The sequence below is a fragment of the Saccostrea cucullata genome, unplaced genomic scaffold (genome assembly GCF_032062105.1).
Source record: "Saccostrea cucullata isolate Sc308-1 unplaced genomic scaffold, CSIRO_AGI_Scuc_v1 ctg9270, whole genome shotgun sequence".
In the NCBI taxonomy this organism is placed as follows: domain Eukaryota; kingdom Metazoa; phylum Mollusca; class Bivalvia; order Ostreida; family Ostreidae; genus Saccostrea; species Saccostrea cuccullata.
Genome location: NW_026931593.1, coordinates 4,800 through 27,827, shown reverse-complemented (window position 1 = coordinate 27,827; position 23,028 = coordinate 4,800). Strand labels below are relative to the sequence as shown.

The window sequence follows — 23,028 nt, the reverse complement described above, 5'->3', positions numbered from 1 at the left end:
AAAATATCAGAGACGGGACCAGGTGCCATAGAGGAGTGAGCATAAAGTTAAATAAAAACATATGAGAATTGATCTTGTTAAGAAAAAAATATATAGAAAAAGTTTAGGCAAGGAATATGATTAGCGATAAATTTTAGTGTTTGACGTAAGATAAGGATAAACGCTAGAAACACGTTAGAATAATACTGATGACTGGTTTCCAATTGCTTTTAGCAATCCATATGCAATCAAAATGAGATGAAAGTTTATGAAAAACATACACCAATGATTCAACATTATTTTATTTTTGTTTATAAAATCGCCTATAAAATAAACATAATAATAGTAACATTTAGTATAGAATATAATTTTTAACATAGAGAATGACACTTTTTCGCCTATTACACATGTATACATGTATAAAAATCAAGATTTTTATGGCATGTATATCATCATTTAAATCAATTTTTCTTTGAAAATGTACATCCTTGAACTAGCATTCGATCAACTTCATTTTAAAAATCATATGAATTCGCAACATGTTTCTGAATGAAAAAAAAAATTCTAGATTTTAACATAAATATTTGATTAAAGTAGGTATAAACATTTGAACATTTTTTGTATTTTTAACCAGAAAAAAAGCACTAATTGGTTAAACAATGAGATTTGTATTCTATAATTTGTATGCATAAATGTAGATTTAAATCCTGGGATTCATAAACACTGTTTTTTGGTATGAACTTTTTATTTGTAACATACAGCACTTCATTTGGTTTAACTCGATAAAAGTACATGTTTATGTATAATCCATAAATTATACCGTACTGACGGGAATCATCTCAATGATTTCAATAATGAATCTTCGATCGAAAGCACTTGCAACCTAATAAGTCTAAAGATGGCACTGCTTACCTTTGTCTGCTCTTGATCTATCAAAAATATAACCGTCTATTTAAACACCTTACCGTATTATATTTGACGAATAAACAATAACTTACTAGGCATAGATTTATTTTTCATTCGTTAACCCTACAATTTCAAAAAAAATAATCCTTTTCATTATTTAAAAAAAATAAAGATTGAACCTTTACTTGTAGATGTATGAATAAATATAATATTATTGTCTTTTTTCCAAGCATGAGCTATTCAATGTTTAAGGTATATACCTTTACTCAGATGACTAAAAATTCACTTGATAAGAACGAAAAACCATTGCACAATATACACCTATGATTCTTGTGTTAAATTTCAATTTTAAATAACTAGGTCAATGACCTCGTTTTCATGCTAGAGGCCCCCGAGTATTTCTCGAGAAATACCTCAATTTTCACACTATGACCATTTTTTTCACTCACAAAATATTGCAAGCAACAAAACTCTTTAAATAATGAAATAATATAGCAATGGAATAGAGTTTCTCCATATAAAGAAATGAGAAGAGTTTGGGTCAAAAACGTGATAATTATTACAGTCCGAATTTCCTCTATCATATTTATATTTTTCCCTATTTTTAATCAAATATTACAAAAATCTGGCTGATAAGAACTCTAAATTATTTATACCCTCAGGTTACTTTTGTTACCTTAAATCTCATGGTATTAATATTATATGGGGTCAATGATCAAATTATTGAGATATGTTGTCTGGATTGGTTTTTGTACATATTTTTGAATTGAATTATTTCATAGTAGTCATATATTTGAAATAATTTATGAGCTTAAACTCATATAAAATTTGCGAAATGATGTCTTTAAATACATGTAACCCTAACTTTGTGATTAATATTACAAGAAACAAAAATGTTGACAAAAATAAAAAAAATCAAAAATTTAGTCCGAATTTCCTCTGCATAGCCGTACATTGAGTGTTGTTCCTGTATACTTTCTTCAAGTACTAACGTAATAAATTTTTGAATTGATATTGAATTAAAACTTAGTTATTTTATCCATTTAGAACTAGTTTTGATTTAACAAATTATACTTTATAAAATTTCCTTTCTGATTTCTGAAACCTGAGTAAACGTCATCCTTAAGTATATTGTTTTGACCAAAATTAGAATTTTCCCCCAAAACCAATCGTAACGATAAAGAAAGTAATCTTTTTCTCCTAAATACACCGACGTATTAAAATATCCTATGCAGTGTGGCAATGCACTTGTAAAAAATTACGCACTTTGAAAAAAATTTTCAAAGTGCGTTCAAATTGGGACAAAATCAACGCACTTTGAAAAAAATTTTCAAAGTGCGTTAAATTTGGGATCAACCGAACGCACTTTGAATAAAATTTTCAAAGTGCGTTAAGAGTCTACATCAATATATTTTATCATGAACACTCTTAACGCACTAACTTAACTAACCCTAACCCTAATCTAAAAAAAAAATTGATGTACTCCCGTCGAAAAGAGAAGACGGATATAAGATCCCTCAGTCCAAATCTTTATCTTTTCAATACATAGGTGTTGGTAGCAAACGGGGGAGGGAAGCAATAAACCCAGAAAGGGTAAGCTGCATTTTCAATGCTTATACAATGTATATATCTTTCCAAAATAGGTGGAGGGGGCTTAGCCTTCCCCCTGCCCCTGCCCTTCGCCCGGTCTCGATGTCTATGCTTACTCAAAACATTCACATATAACTATGTATTTCACCAACTGGAATAACTTTGAAAACTTTCAATATTAAATGAGTTAATAAAAGCAGATGAAAACTAGAAGTTTTTAAGTACAGTAAAACGTATGAGAGAGAAAGAATTTTCATAGTTTTGAACAATCAAATTGCCCCCCTTTTTTATTATGATAAATGCTAAGTTGCTTAAAGCTGTCCACTGTTAGTGCCCCCTTTACATCTTTACAACTACTTATCAAAGACTAGCTAGAATTAAAAAAAAAATGAATAAATGATCTTAAACAATCGTCACTCTTTTTTTTCAAGACCCTTTTCCCTTTTATTTTATCAAAACCTCAAATATTTAAAACGTCTCAGGTCCTGAAGTGACTTTATCATAGAAAGGTTATCAAACCAGGATCTGCTTTTTATCATACCGTTTATTTGTTGGAATATTGATCAATCTTTACATTTTTTTCAAAGTGCGTAAATATGGTTGATATTAACGCATCTTGGAAAAAAAAATAATTTTTTCAAAGTGCGTTAGCTTGGTTCCAAATTTAACACACTTAGAATTTTTTTTAAAGTGCGTAATTTTTCAAAGTGCGTTGTAACAATGCAGTTACATGTATATGTATCAGCTATTATCAAATGATTAAATGACACTGCAACTTGTAACTACATGAAGTAACATTTACAAGGAACTGTGAACAAAGTATTTCTTTTAAGATTGGCATTGTGAAAAAGGATTGGAAAGGTTTCTGTAGTTTGTATTTTCTTGATAAAACAATGTATGAAATATTTGTTTCATAATGTTCCATGAACAGGATTTTTAAGACGTACTAGCTTTGCGTACTACATGTAAATGTTGGTCATTGAACAGCTGCCGGAATCAATCAAGCTCTAGTGATTTGGACATTACACTGATGGTTTTACTGCGATAAATATTTAATGCATTTTCCTTGTTCTTCAATTGATTTAAGTGCATAAAATCAAAAAATTGTTTGACCCTCCCAAAAAATAAAATATATTTAATTGAATCGTGGGATATTCTTTGCAGTCAATTGATTATTATGTGCAATATTGAGTAGCAGCTATTTATTTGAATCCTCAATTCAATGACCATCTTCTATTTGTGATTTCACTGCTTTGTACATATTTGCACTTTACTTCTGTCGTTGTTAAATTTACACAATATCTTGAATTTCCCACCACGTGTGTGAAAATTGATTAAGGGAATTGTTTTTAAAATCATTGAATCTTTCAATATCTTTCATTTACAGGAAATCAGTTACTTATGCAATGAATTTTAAACGTTTGCAGATATCTTCCCCGTCGTCATTTTAATTGTTAGGCATTACCTTTTGCCAAATAAATATTTATTATATTTTTTACAGTGCATTTTAAAAAATTTAAACATTTTTTCTAGTCAAATAAATAAGAACAAATAGCTTTTTTCTCAGAAGTCTATTGTCAAACAAGTCTAATTAATGACAGAGCAATCACTGTATTTTGAAACAGAGATGGGTATAAGTATAAAATTGTTTGATCCTCCCAAAAAATAAAATATATTTAATTGAATCGTGGGATATTCTTTGCAGTCAATTGATTATTATGTGCAATATTGAGTAGCAGCTATTTATTTGAATCCTCAATTCAATGATCGTCTTCTATTTGTGATTTCACTGCTTTGTACATATTTGCACTTTACTTCTGTCGTTGTTAAATTTACACAATATCTTAAATTTCCCACCACGTGTGTGAAAATTGATTAAGGGAATTGTTTTTAAAATCATTGAATCTTTCAATATCTTTCATTTACAGGAAATCAGTTACTTATGCATTGAATTTTAAACGTTTGCAGATATCTTCCCCGTCGTCATTTCAATTGTTAGGCATTACCTTTTGCCAAATAAATATTTATTATATTTTTTACAGTGCATTTTAAAAAATTTAAACATTTCTTCTAGTCAAATAAATAAGAACAAATAGCTTTTTTCTCAGAAGTCTATTGTCAAACAAGTCAAATTAATGACAGAGCAATCACTGTATTTTGAAACAGAGATGGGTATAAGTATCTTAGAGAAGTGAACATTCCCAGACTTAAAGCTGTTTGAAAGATAACATCATCATATTTTAAAACACCATTTTTTAAACTGGAAAAATAAACATTGATTCTTATGGTTTGGGAATTTAAAATAAACCCGGATCAATTAAAAAAAAAAACAACACCAGATTTTTATTCAATTAGCATTTACATGCATAATAAAAGAAAACATTTTAAAACACAATGGAAAGTCTTATAAACCGTACCTAATTTATCAGAATCTCTTTATGGGAAACTTGCTTTTAGTAAAATGTATCGTATTTTTATTTTTTTTAAACTTGATTGCGTTCAGGAATTGTCCATCAATTAAAAAAAAAGTAATTGATAATCACGAGTGACATATTAGTTTGTTTTTTTTTAATTCAACTTTGTTTTATTAAACATCTATAATTTTTGAGATTGCAAAAAAAAAATTATAATTATATCTTGTTTCCAAGATGTAGTTCATTAACACTTCCTTATACATTTGTTTTTGAATTGTGTTTTTTTTTACCCAACAAACACAGTTTTGCGTCCTTCATAAACATTACTATAACCATTCATTTTAGGTTTCTATATTGGTGGCCACCTAAATTAAATTTAATTTTGTTTCACGACTCATTACATAATCAGTAGACTTTTAAAAGGAAAAACAGGTGTTTATATACTCAGGATTGAACTTATTTGAATTTTGCAGGATGCAACAACTACCTGTATTATGTACATGTAATTCAGTCAATAATGTACACATATTGGATTAGTAATTAAATGGACACACTATAAAAATCTGCAAATCAGCCCCCTGTCAGTAAAAAAGTTGCCTTAGGGCAATATACTGTTAAAACTAAAAAAAATTAAGTTTCTGCCAGAATTTTAACTAACAGGAAACACAAACTAATAAAATAAATGATCATTTTCACTTAATTTAAAGTAAAGTTAAGATGTATACGTATTTCAATGTACGCAGCGGAGAATTAACAAAACAAAAGAAAAGCAAAGAAAAAATATCAATTTTCCAAACAGTCATGATGTGAAGTTTAATTTTACACATATAAAAGAAAGTAATCTAGATAGCTTTGTACCTTTTGATTTGAAAAAAGATATTAAAAATATTCCCATCGAAAAAGAATTATCGATATATCGGTATGTATTATTTACACATTGTCAACATTTAAAGGCTTGTATATACTCTCTGGTACTCCTTTGACATGCTTGCATAGTCTGTGCTCATTGCAGTGGGCTCAGTGTAATTCCCTTCCTCTGATATATCTACAATTGCATTTGCACTTTCTTCGTTTTTATTGTCCTGCACCTCAATATAAAAATGTGCATCGCTTTTTCTCTCAACTTCTTGATTTGTGTCCCTCGGTATAATCCTTTTCCATTTTGCAAAAAATCCTTCGGTCGATAATTTTTTGACAGAAATTGCCGAAAGGATAAGAGAAAGGATGACCACAAAGACAATGAGTATCGGTTTGGAGGGATCTGCACGAAAGTGATCAAATAAATCATATCAAATCATTGCACAGTTGAAAGAACAATCATAAACAAACAGTAAAGACTGTAAACTCCAGATAAGGCTGGTTTCATAGACAAAAACTAGATTGGACAACTATCAGGATAAGATAACATTTTAACAATTAAAGGGTATAAATGGTCTCAAAGTTATATCATATAAGGCAAGATTTCCAATTATGCAAAAACGGGATTACAAAGGTTTTATCATAAAGATCTTAAGAAAGAATTGATAAATTGTATCTATATAAATATATAAACATGTACCTCCTTTTTCAATGCTGACACAGCCGACAATCTTGTTACAGTATATTTCAGTGCAATCACATTGTTGTTGACAAAGGCGGCCATAACTAGGGTAGCGGCATTGTAGAGAACAATTTGGTCCAGTAAGTCCTATGGAGCATTCTTATCTCATGAAAGAGAAAAGAAGAGACAAATTTACGGCAATCCTATGTTATGAAATTTTGCAACTAAATATTTGTTCCCTGGGTTATCAACCATACCCTTTCCATCCTGCAAGGAAAACAGGTATGATTTCTAAAATTGAATTCGTGCGAATCAGGCCTGCATATTTTTTTTTTGAATAATCAACAGCTCGCTGCATTTAAAAGAAGTTTTTGTTGAAGATTTTTTTCTTCTTGATATCAGATATCTATCTGTTATCCGATTAACTATTATTTTATTTTAGTTTGTACTAAACTTAACCCAAGGCTTAAAGGAGATTAAATAAAAAGATGCACTTTCCCAAAAAGGTTGCAAAATGTTTTCATTTTCTCAATGGCTATTGCTTTCGAGAAGACAGTTTTCAATAATTTGATTTTTTTTTCTTTTTTCATGATTCTTTAGTGGAAAAGAACAAGACAAACAATGACAAACAATGAAGACATTTCAATAGTAATGATTGTTTGCATTTTAAAATATTAACCACAATCCTTATAAAATGATATCTGATATGATCTGTAGGTATCTTGCATAAATATTACCTTCGCATTTACTCCTGTCAAAGTTGTATATATATCCCGAGCAGCAACCACCAAACGATGCTCTACTGAATTAAGAAAAATGGAATTTACTTAGGTATTTAACAGTTGGTATTACAAAGCAACTTTTTATTTTATTTATTTCAGCCTGATAAAATACAAAAAGCTACTCAAACAATTACAATGGTCATTTAGAGGATAAAAGGAGATGAAGGATACAATGCGTAATGCATCGGATTTAGAAAGCGTTTCGTTTACATCTAAATGTAATGTTTAACTTACGACAATCATAAAAAATATATAACATAATAAAAATCTTTAAAATTTGAAATTATTATTATTAACTCTTTATCATGACACTGCAAGCATAGAAGAAATGCTGTCAACTTCTTTTGAAAATATACAAATTTGAATTGAAAAAGTTGTTTTTACCTTTTACATGTTCCCACGACTTCTCTTAAGCTGACAGTGATCAACAACATAAATGCAAGATACATTATTATATTATAGAACTGAACATGCCGGTAGACTCTCCATGAGCAAACGATTTAGGCCTATACATAATTTAATAACTAAATTTGTTGTACAGAATAGTTTGAATATTTTTCCGAGAGGCAATTTTAACTAATGATGACCCAAGAGGAAATTTTCACAGCTGTAAGGAAGTAGGGAAAATATTATTTGTATTTTGCAAAAAATGACAAGTAAAGCACATGGTTGTTTAAGTTCTCTCTATCTCCCTTCTCTTTCTGTTTAAAATAAAAGAAGGTAAACTTGAGCTCTGTGTCAATTTCTAGTTATTTTAATTATTATAAAACGGCATATTTAGAGATCCATATTTTGGCTGATTTATATTTTTTTCTGATCAAATTTTGAAACCTTTATATGAGTTCTAAACTTATTATTTCTTTTACACGATCAATAAAGAGACTTGATGAGTGTGACTGATCACTAAGAAATGCTTACTCTTTCAAAGTATAGAGTAAAACATGGCGAGCATCTGTTGGTTTAATTACTGAGCGTTTGACGTAATCGGAATGCAATACACTGAACTATTATGTTATTATTAGGATTCTTCTTTATAGGTATATGTGCGAGGAATTTAGCGTTGTACTTGAATTACGGAAGGTTGCTTTCCGACAAAAGCGCTAAAATGAATACACAGCCAAATGTAATACGTTTACAGTATTAAGCAGTGAATATAGAACAGTAGAAATTACTTAGATACATGTATGGATGTCTAATTTAAATACGGCATTGCACATATGCTTCAGATGGAAACATTATTAAACTTCATGTTTGATACTGTTAAGACAAAATTGAAAACCTTAAATCTAACGCAGATCTGTATAGAAAGCCATGAAGGGACACGTCGATTTCTAAAAGAAGTAAAAATTAATTCGAATTACACAATCCGTTCCCTCGGATTTTAATTCGAGATCTCAAATTCACAGTCCGATCCCACATATTACTTATTTGTTCCTTCGATTTGTAATTCGAGATCTCGAATTACATTATTCATTTTCACAGTTTAATAATTCGAGATCTGGATTTGTAACATCAGTAGTCTTTCTTGTCCTTGAAAGATAACAATCTATTTCAAAGGTACTCACTTTCGAGAGCCATCTTTGATTGCTAGAAAAGTTACATTTTAAATGATAAATCACTTTATTTAAGAAATTTCAATCAATGTAAGTCCAGCAAACATTTTGAAATGCATCTTTTATCGTCCTTGCAGTTGAAATCATAATTGAAGAAGGTATTCATACATGTCCATATACAATGTATGGGAATTCAAAACAAACTTTAAAGGCGACATAGGGTCTACGTCAAAACTACAAATTGAAATATTTATTTGTGCAACAAAAAAAATCCACTTTTAGCAATGTTGATTTCCCTCTAGAAAGGAATTTAAACTATTTTTTCCCTGTTTCTCGTCCTTTTGATACACCATTATTGCTTGAACGTCCATTATTGAGAATAGGTGTATGGCAGAATCTTTGTTTTGGTAGGTTTTTTTCGCAAAGTCTCAAACGTAGCGGCTGTTGTTATTTATATAATTATATTAAATATGAAATATTGTGCAGATGGTGAACATATCCAAAAAAGATGGAAAAATGTTAACCTATCGTTGATGTCCACAATACCCAAAACAGAAAAAAAACTACTCAGTCTAATTATTCTATGAAAATTTGTTTTCTCCACATAATAATATATTTTGAGCCAGCGTAGATATGTTCCCCGTAATGTGTGTGTAGGGTGTTTATACTGATGACTCTCTTAATTCATTTCTTATTGTTTTTAGTTTTGACGATACATTTATAGTCAATATAAATATTATCGCACATAGTTAGAAGCATAATATGATAAAAGAAAAATGACATCTGTCCACACAAATGATTTAAATTATTATATGATTGAATAATTTCCTTCTCATTGATTGAATGAGATCCAACAATGTGAGAAAAATACTACGATATATTGACCTGCACGTGACATTCCAGGTAAATATAAGGAATCATTGCAGGTCAATATAAATAATTATTGATATGTTCCATTTTATCTGTTACAATGTGTTCTTGTTGAAACTTTTTGTTCAATTTTTCAATTAAAGCAAAGAAACAATCTTGCAGGAGTTTGCTATCATATAGCCCCTCGGGCTCAGTGAATATTGTACTACTCAGGTGTCTAAATCATCGTATTGACCTAAAAAAATCAACAATAATTGAATATTAAATCCATATTGTAGACGTTATCATGAGACAGTCCACTTACACTTACCTTTGTAAATTAGTGTGCATTTATTTAATTTTCCTACATTTAATGATTCGTGGTCTATATCAAATTATTTTTTTCATTCTTTTTTTTTCTTACCTGCACGAAAAAAAAAAAACCATGTAACTATGAATGAAACGAATTTTATACAGTGCAGGGAAATAATTTTGTTACAGCATCAATGCTGATTTTGGTGCTTCCTATGCTTGCTGATTTTGATGCTTCCTTTGCTTGCTGATTTTGATGCTAGTTATCCTTATCCTGATCCTGGTTTGATCCTTATCCTGATGCTGGTTTGAAACTTGGTCAATCCTAGTAATGCTACCGGAAGTAGGATTATCCTGCCGGTAGTGGATAATTCAAAAACAGCATCGCTATTTTAAGCCATTAAAAATAATTTTTGGGGTAATTTTTATTTGTAATTTGTATTAAATGACTTTCCTTTATCTGTTTTCACTTTGGTCAATGCTAGTTCTATCCTTTGCTTGCTGATGCTGATCCAAGTAATGCTGTTTTTTTTAATGCTGATGCTGATGCTAGTTCTATCCTGATCCTACTTATGCTGATCCTGATGCTGGTTAATGTAACAAAATTAGTTCCCTGCACTGTAATGTCTCATACGCATCTTTTCTTCATGCTTTTGATCAGCGAAGTAGTGAGTTTTAAATGTAAAAATATATCATATTATTATACTTCTGTTAAAATGTTTCCTATATAAAGTTAAGAAGGTAAAATAGCTATCTTTGATAGTCCACGCATAGCAAAGCTATACCCCGGGGTATAGTTTTTGCTATCCACCCTCGGAAAATTTTCATGCAATTTTTGCCACCAATTTTGATTTCCAGCGATAAATCTATTGACTGATGATGTCAAAATGACTTCAGTAGCGTTGTGACGTCATCATGATGTCAGATTATTCTTGTAGTATTATCTTACTCAAAAAAAATCAAACCTCAAAAACTGTATTATACATCAGTATGATAAAACATTTATCCGATGGTTGTGAGTGGGATAGCTCTTTTATCAAACCCTTGACAGGAACTATTCCCCTCGGGCAAGCCCTCGGGGAATAGTTCCCTGTCGCGGGTTTGATAAAAGAGCTATCCCACTCACAACCATTGGATAAGTGTATACTATTCCAGATAAAAAATCAGAATAAAGCAAAGATTTACAATGTGGTTATCTTAACGTTTCCATTCAAGTTAAATCGGGATGCAACATATCATCCATACTTTGATAAGCACTTACAAAATGTAAATTAGGTTAACAAGGACACAAGATAACTAGCTGTATTGAAGTGGGGAATAATCGTGAACCGAATTTCTCATCATCTCACTTCCAAAAGACGCAAATGTTAGAGTATATACATTTTCTGCCTCCCTTATGTTTGTAACTTCAGATTTCTTTTTCAAAATCTCTATTTTCTTTTTCTCAATGTTTCTTTCTAATCCTGTAGGATTTTTATAGTCCATTTTTCGCAGGTCTTTATTTGTAGGATTAACATCTTCCACTGCGCAATTCTGCGAGCCTACCCCTGTAGGGAATTCGTCCACCGCATTATACAAATCATTCTCTTCAAGGGTAGCAGAATAATCTGCTTGTGCTGCAGTATGTTTGGTTTTTCGACGAATGAGAAGAATTTTTGTTAAAATTAAAAATAATAGAAACGCTGAAGCTATGATAGCTACTAGTGTTATTTTATTTGTACTTTTGAAAAAAGTACCGGGTCGAGATGAAATATTCTTCCCATTGTAATGTGTTGAATTTTCTGCAAAGATGAAATACAGAATATTAATCGTAATATGCAGTTTTATTAAACATTGAAAGGGAAATGTTGAATATTTTTGAGTTATGAATTGTATAATACATTGTCTCAAACATAATTAAATAAGACATGTTACCAAATGGATTGTATTGTAAGTATTCATTTTAAAATAATTATGAAATAAGATCAGAACCCCACGCATAGGCCACAATGCTCATATGAGTAACTATGGTCGTTCTTGATGTTCGTCACCTGAGTGCAAAAGTAAGATCATATATTATGGCCCCATCCTAATACTCGTATGTTTAATCATACCTTTGCTTTTCCTGTGACGATTTTTCTCCTCAAATTAATTCTATTTAAAATTTGTACTCATCCACTTAGCGTCGTTTTTGAAAGGAGGGGGGGGGGCAGCCAGAGAATTTTTTTTTATTCATTTGAAAAAATTGACAAGCAAAAAAAAAGATCCTTTTTCGTTTTTGTTTTTGTTTATTTTTTTTTTACGTTTTTTGGGGGGGGGGGGGGGGGGGGTAAAAGGCTAATTTTTTTTAAATGCCAATTTCTTTCAGTACCAATTTCTCTGTATTCAACTTTTCATTTATATTGATATCTGGTAGTTTAAAGCGGGGGAGGGGGGGGGGGGCAACCAGACTTTCACTAGAAACATTTCCAATAATAAAAGTAATGTTGGGGAAAAAATTGGGGGATGGGGGACAGCCCCCCCCCTGGCCACCTTGTGGCTACGTGCCTGGTACTCATTTTATTCTTCGTAATTATGCCCCTTCTCTTCAAAGAGGGTTTACCCTTTATTTGAACAAACTTGAATTATCTTTACCGAAATACTCTTTCCCTACATTGTTAAAAATTGGAAAGTGGTTCTGGAGATGCTACAAATGTGATAAGGTAATGACAAGAACGAAAGACAACCTACACATTTTGATCAGAAAAAGCTTGAGCCTTCGGCTCTAATGATGTCAAAAGGAATAAGGAAGATGTTAATTTTTATATTAATTAAGAATAATTTATCCATCTTAAATATTTTGAACACTGTAACCATAGCTTGGGACTCGTGTGCTGACCTCATAGTTAAGTGCAATTGTGAACTCTTTTAAATTAAATTCAAACAAGTTTACCAATAGAATTTGCGCAGCCCATCCGAAAATAGCAATATTCTGTATTACATAGGCAATTGCCCTGACAATGTTTGCCAAATCCAGGGTAACGACACCTTCGGGAGCAATTGTGATCCATATAGCCTGGAGGACACTCTAAAAGGCAAGGAAATAACATCTTGAATTTACTATTTCTCACGTCTCGACAGACAAAGACATGTGTGCATTATGAAACAAATTCCTAAAATATCAGCAAGGGCTAAAAAATCATCTAAAATAATTAAACGTTTTTTTTTTTGTTTTATTGGTTTTTTTTTTTTTTTTTTTTTTTTGATTGAATAGTCTTTTTGTAATTTACGTTTGTTAAACACTAAGAAAAATTAGTCTCATCTCATCACCTCTGCATTCATTTGCACTCTTATCGTAAAAATAGCCGGAGAATGTGCAGTTCCCTCCTTTGTCTCTTCTACTAAAATTGCTTTTTTTAATAAAAGAAATTAACAATATAAAGATAATTGACATTGTTTTTAAAATAGCTTTTACAATGCAAAATACCAACTATATTGGTATACTTACTTCAAACAGTTTACTGAAGTAGATGTATCACGGTGAAAACAAAAAAAACTTTTTACACCAAAGGCTTCCATTGTATGGTGGCCAAAACTATTTGTTAAAATAGCTAATTTTATTACTTTTTTATTAGATTAATCAAAGGAAACATGTCAGATAAATGTATTTGAAAAGGGAAATTAAACGGATTAATCTTAAAAGGAAATGGAGAGCGCCAAAAATGTAGACACATATTATTTTAAAAAAAAGACTCTTAATTCTAAATTTCCCATTGTCAAGGCAACTGTACTGTGGTTTACTTTAAATATTTATTATATGTGTAATATTCTGCTTTACAACACACGTGTTTATAATTTGAAATTGCTTACATACATGTAAATGTATATTGTCTTTCCATGATCGACCCTTTGTGATATTGTTCTAGTCTCAAACCTTCATTGATTTATTGATGGCCTTTGTCCTTAATTATATCTGTCTCAGGAAGAACGCAGAGCCTTAACATCTCTCTTCCACTGGGGCCGGTATTTCGTTGATAAAATGCAAACAAGAATTTTTTTTCTTTTGTCAATCGATTTTGTATGCTAATATATCTATCTTGTAATAGATTATCGAGTCTAAATCTTTTTCATTAAGTTCGCAATAAAAAACGCACTGTACTATTAGCATATAAGCATACTGTAAGCTTATTGTGCATGCTTATATATGCTTATATTTAATTTTTCTGCTTTTCTGCGTTGAACGAAGTAAATTCTTTTCATATAATTTATGTAGAACCATTACAACAAAGTCACCGCAAACCAGATTATCCCCTTGCAAAGAGCGTATTTATCAATCAAGACAGCATTTGACACCGATTCCGATGCAAATTTTGTCACATTAGTTTCGGAAAAGACATAATCAACAAACAAATGCAGATTTGCAATAATATTTCCCTTAAAACTCTTTACAGAGGATGGTAAATAGGTCATATCTTCGCAAAGCAATGAGAACGTTTCGGTCTTTTGATTTAAGCAGTCATAAATAATTCAGATCTCTTGCTAACCCTCAGAAACTTTGAACCCTTTGAGAGCTTCCAGTGACGATCAATATTGGGAGAGGCGATTTCTACTAAAAGAAACAACACCTAAAAGAAATCTCTAAATTCATTTATATAAGGATCCATATAAAATTAATTTTCTACTAATATTAGGGAAAAAATGAAAACAAAGTGTTTAAGTCACTGTAATTTTCATAAAATCTTAAAATTTCTTATCATGCATACGTGGCATTTCTGATTGTTATCGTTGAACAGGAATTTTTTAACACGTAAGACATTACTCTGTCTGCAAAAAGTCTACACATTGACAAGTTTTATTTATTTATTTTTTTTTTTTTTGGAAAATTTTTTCACATGTATTTTGTTTATTCTAAGTGCATGTTTCACCAATCCTTTTGTTAAGTTCTTAAAAAAAGGTCTGTTCTTAACTCTTCCATCTTGACTTTGGAGGACACTTAACTTAATATACTAGGATTCATATAAGTAGATTGTACTTTGTTTAAAATGAAGTGGAATTTAGATGAAAGACGTGTTTTTCTTTTGGGTTGTGTAAATAAATTTTTATTCATGATAACTTTCATTTTTCCTGATAACGCTATACGGTACGATATGATAGTGAAATATTAATCTTGCGAATATAAGTATTTCTACAGATTATACAGAGCAGTCATCAACATTCGTGAAAACGATGAAGCACTAAGACAATGACAAATCTATTATGTATCCCGCGGAAATAAGGAAACAAATATGTACGATTTTAACCTCGAACGTATGCAAGAGATATCCACTTCATCTTGCAAAAATATTATGGCAAAGATAAGTACTTTATCTTAACACAGGTTCAAGATTTATGATGACATTCTATATATATAACACAACAGCTGTATAAGTTATTGACTGATGATGAAATAAACTCAAAACCTATATCTACGTGTATTGATAACCTAATCAAAATGATGTATTCTCCCATTCAAAAGCACTTGTTATGTCACTTTCTATTTATTCTAAATTAAATACCCGCAGTTTTTTTTTCCTTATGAGAAAGAGAAGTAGAGATTTAAAAAACCTGAATCTGATATATTTAAATCCCCAAGTATATATAAGATATACCTTACAAAAACAATAATTGAATTATAGAATACGAATATATTTAACTTAATTTAATATTTTAGTAAGAGTAATTACCGAGACAACCTTTCGATACGTCACACAACTCCTGCGAACAGTTTCATTGTTCTTGACAGTATTTGCCAAACCCATGATAGCGACACGCCATGGAACAATTAAAGCCGATGTAACCCGAAGGACATTCTTTAAATTAAAAAATACTCATATTATTTCTTGCAAACAATGATTTTTTTGCTATCTATTTCTTTCGTACTTCAAAGAACTAATAGCATAAATTTAAGACACACAATGTCTTAGAAGGTAACAACAGTGAACATGCTTTCATCTATTGATCACGAAATTAGAATATTGAAATAAAAGTAGAATTAACATAATTTTAAATGATGGAGTATGTGTTTTATTATTCTTTTTAGTTGAAATATGTAATCAAAGAGTAATTTGACTTTAATTTGATTTTGTTAATATATTAAAAGAATATTAATTCTTTGCGTTTCCTGTGTGCTAATATATGTAATCATATTTATATCTTTTACATACCTTTTCATTCGTTTGAAAATCATCAAAGAAAAATCCTTGACAGCAATTGTTTTCATGGTCTCTAAAATTCAAATATATCTTTAATATGTATACGTATACATCAAAATTGAAACAGGTATTCGGGATATTAACAAGTGTGATTCTTTGAGTTTACGAACTAATGCCTGTAAAAACTGGAGATAATATGAGCACTGAGCTTACCAAATGATACCGACCCTCGCCTTCCATAAAATGATAATGACAAAGACAGTGTTTTGCTTTGGAAGACCCGAAAAAGGTGTCAGATGGAAAAGTAAAGTAGAAGGTGCACAATTGCACTTGGTATAAAGTATATGGGGAAGTATCAATTTTATTCAGTAACATAGGAGTATTTGCGGATAAGAGAAAGGTACCCTCATTTTTAAAGTGCACAATGGCGCTATGTAACAGAGATTCTGTGAAAGTTGCATTAAATTACATTCAGTGGTAAAGAAAAAGATAAATACACAAAAGCCTAACGGACGGACGGTCGGAAGTACAACTAAACGAACGGACAAACAAAGGGCTGGACATATGGACGGACGGACGGATGGATACCATCGATTACTATATACCCCCGCTTCTTAGTTTGGAGGTATAAATATACATTAAAATCCTGAAAATACATATTTATTACAACTACTGAGAATCTATTAATAAGTTATATATGATCCAGCATATACATACAGGTAACAACCTCCTTTGGCAGCAGATCCATCGGTATTTCAAACTAAACCTTTATATACATTGTGAGTACCCTTTATCACGTGACTTAGTAATTTTGAGAGAGCTAATGTGCTTCAATTGCAATTTTGAGAGTTGTCGTCATCTAGATCTTATCTACTTCCTTGAGAGATGATAACCAAATATTTTCATGTTTTCTCCCTATTTTATATCTTATTTTCAGTTTCGGATTTAGTGTCATTACAAAATATCTCCCTGATAAACAGTCAAGAAAGACAATTTGATATATTTATATTTTTTTCATATCCTTTACAAATTAACCAGTTCTATTTTATGTACGGACAAGACTGTTATTATATGCCACAAATAATTGTATTTGCTTGCTTAATCAGATATTTCTTGGGTTTTAAGCAGAAGTATCAGGATATCGTTTATTAAACAATTCTTATTTTGCTAGGAAAACGAAGAAAAAAAGTAATTCTGAATGTATTTTATTATAATATTTAAAAAGAAAGTTTTTCGCCACAAATACATGAATGTCTTGGGGAACATTGTTACAGTAGAGAGCTATTCAAATATTATAAAGGAGCCTTAAAAACAATTAAACATAGGTATATTTAGCATGCCTTATATTTAAAACAACACGATAAATGCAATTTCCTTTCATAAAACGTATTTATCTATTTTGTCTGTTATTATTCTACGACAGGCCCCAGGATCATCACACAGACTTAGACTTAAGTCAAATTCTCAATCGCCTGTAAAATGTTTATTTAATATTGAATCGATCTGAAAATTTGCAAGTAACAACATTTGTATAAATCAAAATTGTAACATATTTCAATTTTGATCTGTTTGCCTTCTACAAAATTTGAATACAACATGAAGATTTTGACTTAAGCTTAAGATGTTTCATGATCTCTGGAATGAAAACATCCTTATGAATGATTAAATAGAATTCTTAGAATTGGACATATCTCTTAAATATCCCATGAAACAATAACATTAAAAACTGCAGTCTAAAATGAAAAAGAAGATACGAACATCTTTGACTTGGTTTCATTCTGTTTAATATGAAAAAGATCCCTCCCTGCTCAATGGCCTTGAGTGCCGAGTATAGGACAAAATTTGCAGCTCTTCACCGGCAAGTAGTTGCGTTTCCATATGAGTGAAAAGTTGTCAAGAGAGACGTTAAACAAAATACAATCAATCAATCAGTCATTTGATTAATTCAAACTTTATATCGATATATTGTACTCATCAATTTTAAAGGGGAAAAAGCGCAAAAAATTTGAGAACAGTTACAAAGTTCTCATAAAACTCTTTTTGATAGGTAATTCTACTTAGCCAGCTTCAGCTGGGCTTAGAGTGGATAAAGCCTTAAAAACACATGAAACTAAGGTCACCAAGTTATTCGAGCCACCTGTGTAGTTACATAGTTTAACGATAATTTCTTTTCTGAGTACTGTTTGCCTATTAGATTGATTAACCTCCGTACTAGGAAGACATCGATTGATTTTGGGGGCAACTGGGACTTCATGCTCTAGGCCGCCGTGGGACTGCTTAAATAGTCCCAGAAAGCAGTCCCCGGGACTGCTCTTGTACTACTTTATGTCAGGCTGGGTCTGATCGGTACTGTTATACACGTGGCATACGGATACAGGTGAAATTAGTTCAATATGACCCAGAAACATTGACACTCATTACATATATTTTCCTTAATCTATATGGCAAGTACATTTAGATTTCAAATGCATTGATCAACTTCAACATAATCAATATACTAGTGAATGTAAAACGTTAAAATTCCTTAATTTTGTTTTCAATAATCTAAGAATATGTAAATTTTTATCCGCTAAGATTATAATAAAAATTACAATCTTTGCGAGGAATTCTTTTTTAATATTTATGGGGGAAGGTGAGTTGACTAAGAAGGACTAAAATGGAATTCAGATGTAAAATTAAATTATGTGTGTATATGAGGGACATCAAACCGATAGTTTAAGATATTTTAGCGATTTGAAAATATGTTCAATCAAAAACAGTAAAGGAATCGGTATATATATATATATAATCATTATATAAATATTTGATATTTGATCTGTAAATATGGTCATGACATTTATTGTGCATAAAGAAATAGAGACTTCTTAAAATTATGTTCATACATCAGTCCTCCATTATGAATAGTCAAAAGTTACTTTTGATACAACTACAAATTGTCATAACGCATGTAATGACATAAACACTTTTTAATCTAGGCTCTTAAATGACTAATAGGAATCTGAATTTTTTTCAAAAAATATGGCCGGAGAAAACTAATTTCACTGGTTATTAATTTCTTGAAAAAGATCATTGATTATTGACTTAATAGTAATATTCATTTTTTCTAATCGCCCGCGTGGCGGAGTGGGTAGAGTGTCTGCTCTAGAGACGCAAAGTAAGTGGTTTCGAGTCTAACTGTGGGACGAGGAGATTGGTCCATCGGATGAGACCGTATAAACCGAGATCCTGTGTCGCAGTAGGTGCTGGCACGAAGAAGATCCCTCCCTGCTCAATGGCCCTGAGTGCCAAGTATTGGGACAAAATTTCCAGCTCTCTTCTGGCAAGTGGTGACATCTCCATATGGTTAGGAAAATCTCGAGAGGGGTGTTAAACCATAAACAATCAGTCAATCAATCTTTTTTAAAGAATACTTATAAGAGATAAGTTGAAACAGATTTAATGGGTGTTTTTACTACCTTAAACATTGCTTATACTCGCACTGCTAAAAAAATCACAAAGAAGCAGGTTGGACTTTTCAGATGGTGGAAAAGTATTTAGCAGATAATTCTGCAAATCTGAACCTTTATTCAATTAAATAATTTGGAACTTTAGCCTTACGAATGAGGAAAACTATTTTTTCTGTTATGATATGCTAGGATTTCGATTATTAGATATGAGTCTCAATTTATTTTTTTGATAACAAACCTTTCCGAAAAAAGATATATTAAAGGTGTGGTTAAAATTTATCTGGAAAATTAAAAGTGTATATCTTATAAAGTTCCATTAAAAAAAAGCATACACAAAAGAACATCACATCTGAAAACTTCACCTCATCTTAAATGAAGGTTGAAACGCAGCACTGTTAAGGCTAGAAAAAGGGGGCGGGGCCTAATATATACGGGAAAAGTTTACTGTGACGTCACACCAAAAATATGACTTTTATGCATTCCTCATATTACCCTAAAATGAAATAATTTGCAACTTTAAACTGTATTAGCATAATAAACAACAATAAAACTTATAAATGCATTCACAAAAGTCGCTAGTTAAATCCCATACAGCTGGTTTTATACAAATCACTGATCTCGATGAATTTGTCAATCATGACGTCATTTTGGTAAAAATGACGTATTTCATGTGCTGTGAGAGGCAGATTTGCGAATTTTTTAACAATGAAAAATACGTTTTATTTTAAAACAGAATATTATGTACAGGTGTTTTAACAGGCTAATAATACCAATGTATATCCTTTGTATAGTGTGATTATTCATTAACTATCGAGAAAATGTATTTAGAAAATTCTGCCGTATTTTTATGTTCAGCTTAGGTATATTTTACATCGAGGTGCCTCGTTAAATCGCTCTTTCGCAAGGGCATACACTAAATAAATCTTGACCATTTTTTAAATATAAATAGAGGATGTGTTCCTTAACTTGAAAAGTGCTACTGCTTTCTTTAAATCGAGAGCATGACTTTATAAGTACACAAAATATTTGGTAAAAGTCAAACATATTTCGACATTGGCCTATTTACTTGAAATTTTAACTATTAAAACGCGGATTCTATTCAAAGCAGCAGCACTTTCCAGAAAGTACAAAGTATGCAGAAACAATTAATAGCTTGAATTTTTAATTTCAACTAGGGTATGCCCTTGCGATATTGAAATTTGTTATTGACCTACATTCCGTGTACCTACTATGCATTCACCACGTGAATGCCCATTGATGGGGCTAAACTCAATACAGTACAGAGTAGGTTGTACTATGCTATTTCCATAAGTATTTAAGTTCTGTGATAATAGAACAGCTGAATAAAAATAAATTCAGTTTTAAAAACAATGCCCGTTTGTGCACTTCTGTTTTCCGTTTATTTCTCGTAGTAAGCCTTAACAGTGCTGCGAATTTATTATTTTTCATCATCAGCCCTGCATATATTTTTTTTTACCATGAACATTTGATGTTATCCGTTATCTTTAAAATGAAAAACTGTACCTTTCATAGTTTAAGCTCATCAACGTAATTATATTAATTGTTTTTGACAAGAAAAAATGATTTTTCAAAAACGATAGTGACAAGAAAGAAATTCTAAGTAATTTCTATTTAAAAAAGTAATTTTAAGATGTGAATTGTGAGAAGAATATGAAAACATTTCCGTTCTTTTCTTATTGTTGTTGTTTAAAACTTTGTTTAATAATTTTGTATTTTACTGTTCCATGGCCAGTATTTTATTGACATACCCGCCCTTTTTGTGAGTATTTATGTTCATTATTGAGCAATTTCCGGGATAATTCAAGCTAAAGTGATTTGGACTTTTCACTGACGGTTTCAGTGTTACAAATTTAGTATGTTTTCCTTGTTCCTCAAGAAAATTGATTTAAAAGAAGTAAATATATTTACTTGAATCGTGGGATATTTTTGCAGACATTAAAGCAGTTTTTGCAAAATTGAGCAGCTGGTTAATTTCTTTCCTCAATTCAAGAGTGATCTTCTATTTGTGATTTCACTGCTTTGCACATGTTTGTACTTCATTTTCTTCGTTGTTCAATTCGCACAGGATCTAATTTTTCCCACTTTGTGTTTGATTATTAATACAAGGAATGGTTTTCAAAATCATTTAATCTTTACATCATTTGATTTACAAATTATTTTTTCCGAAACTTTCTTTATTTTAGATGGCACGAATTGCTCGTTGCCATATTTATGATTAATAAGGGCATCTTTTAAGCAAATTTAAAAAAAAAAAAAACTTCTCTTTTCAAACAAATATAAACAAACAGTCATTTTCCCAGGAATTTAGTCCAACAATACAATATTTTGGCAGAACAATTAGTGAAAACTACGAAAGCCCAGAAGGCTCATTCGAGATTCGAGATTCGAAATACGAGATTCGAGATTCGAAATACGAGATTCGAAATTCGAGATTCGAAATTCGAGTTTCGAGATTCAAGATCCAAATTAACCAATCAAAAGGCAGGTTCAACTTTGATTACTTCCCTTTATCATGTTTTACTATAAAGAAATCGTTGAATATATTCATAACAAATGGGTCATTTGCTTTAATGATAATGCAAGAAAAAATGATATATGAATTAAAACGAAATAAAAAGGAATTTTGGGTTACATTTTGGAAAATATATATAAATTCTTATTTTTCCTCATTAAACAAAACAATAGATACGTATATAGAATATTATATGGTCTTATCGTTGAATTGCGGAATTACAAGGTCGACATTTTTTTTTTATAAAAACATTGATGAGGGGGAAAATTATTATTTATAAGAAACACTAATGAGGGTACATTTCTTTACGTTGTGCCCCCCCCCCCCGATAATTTTGCGATATATAAAATACTATAGAAATCATAACTACAACATGCTTGTGCCCCCTCAATAAAAAAACATCTGATGACTTTGCTTTGTTTTTGGTTGTCAAGAAATTTTTGGTAGTTGAAAACTGAAAATGTATGACTGTGCCCCCCCCTTCCCAATGAAATGAGTGTTATGGTTTTACTAGTATATTTGAATCTTTGACCATTATACATATATTACATGGCTTCGAGGGCAGCATACCAGAATATTTGCCCCAAGGTGACAGGAAAGCCCTGGAGTGTTATGTTGCCCGATGCCGCAGGCAGAGGGCGACATAACACTCCAGGGCTTTCCTGTCACCGAGGGGTAAATATTCTGGTATTGCTGCCCGAGAATGAAGCCATGTAATATATGGTATATAACATTTTTAAGCATTGAACCCAAATCGATCATCGAATATATTTATTGAACACTAGGCCTATGTACACATACATGTATATGTACGTTGTCGTTGAGTATAATTCCGAAATATCCCGTCCTGTTTCATGGCAGAATGTTTTCAGTATGCTAACACTTGCGTTGATAACCTTTGTTGTATTTAAAGAATTTTTCTCCTCAATTAAAGTATCTAATTCCCCTGAATTCAAATAAACAAATCGCAGACAT

General features: G+C 31.0%; 2 protein-coding genes across 2 annotated transcripts; both read right to left on the bottom strand.

Moving 5' to 3' along the window:
• Positions 1 to 4,899: 4,899 nt before the first annotated feature.
• LOC134233088 (uncharacterized) lies at positions 4,900 to 7,984 on the bottom strand. Its single transcript, XM_062715082.1, has 4 exons — positions 7,596 to 7,984; positions 7,167 to 7,231; positions 6,448 to 6,588; positions 4,900 to 6,150 (listed from the first exon to the last, which is right to left on the bottom strand). The coding sequence occupies exons 1-4, from the start codon at positions 7,658 to 7,660 to the stop codon at positions 5,837 to 5,839; spliced, it is 585 nt and encodes a 194-aa protein (XP_062571066.1). The 5' UTR covers positions 7,661 to 7,984; the 3' UTR covers positions 4,900 to 5,836.
• A 3,181-nt stretch (positions 7,985 to 11,165) lies between these two features.
• LOC134233087 (uncharacterized) lies at positions 11,166 to 12,965 on the bottom strand. The gene is made up of 2 exons (XM_062715081.1): positions 12,837 to 12,965; positions 11,166 to 11,706 (listed from the first exon to the last, which is right to left on the bottom strand). The coding sequence occupies exons 1-2, from the start codon at positions 12,952 to 12,954 to the stop codon at positions 11,222 to 11,224; spliced, it is 603 nt and encodes a 200-aa protein (XP_062571065.1). The 5' UTR covers positions 12,955 to 12,965; the 3' UTR covers positions 11,166 to 11,221.
• Between the last annotated feature and the right edge of the window lie 10,063 nt (positions 12,966 to 23,028).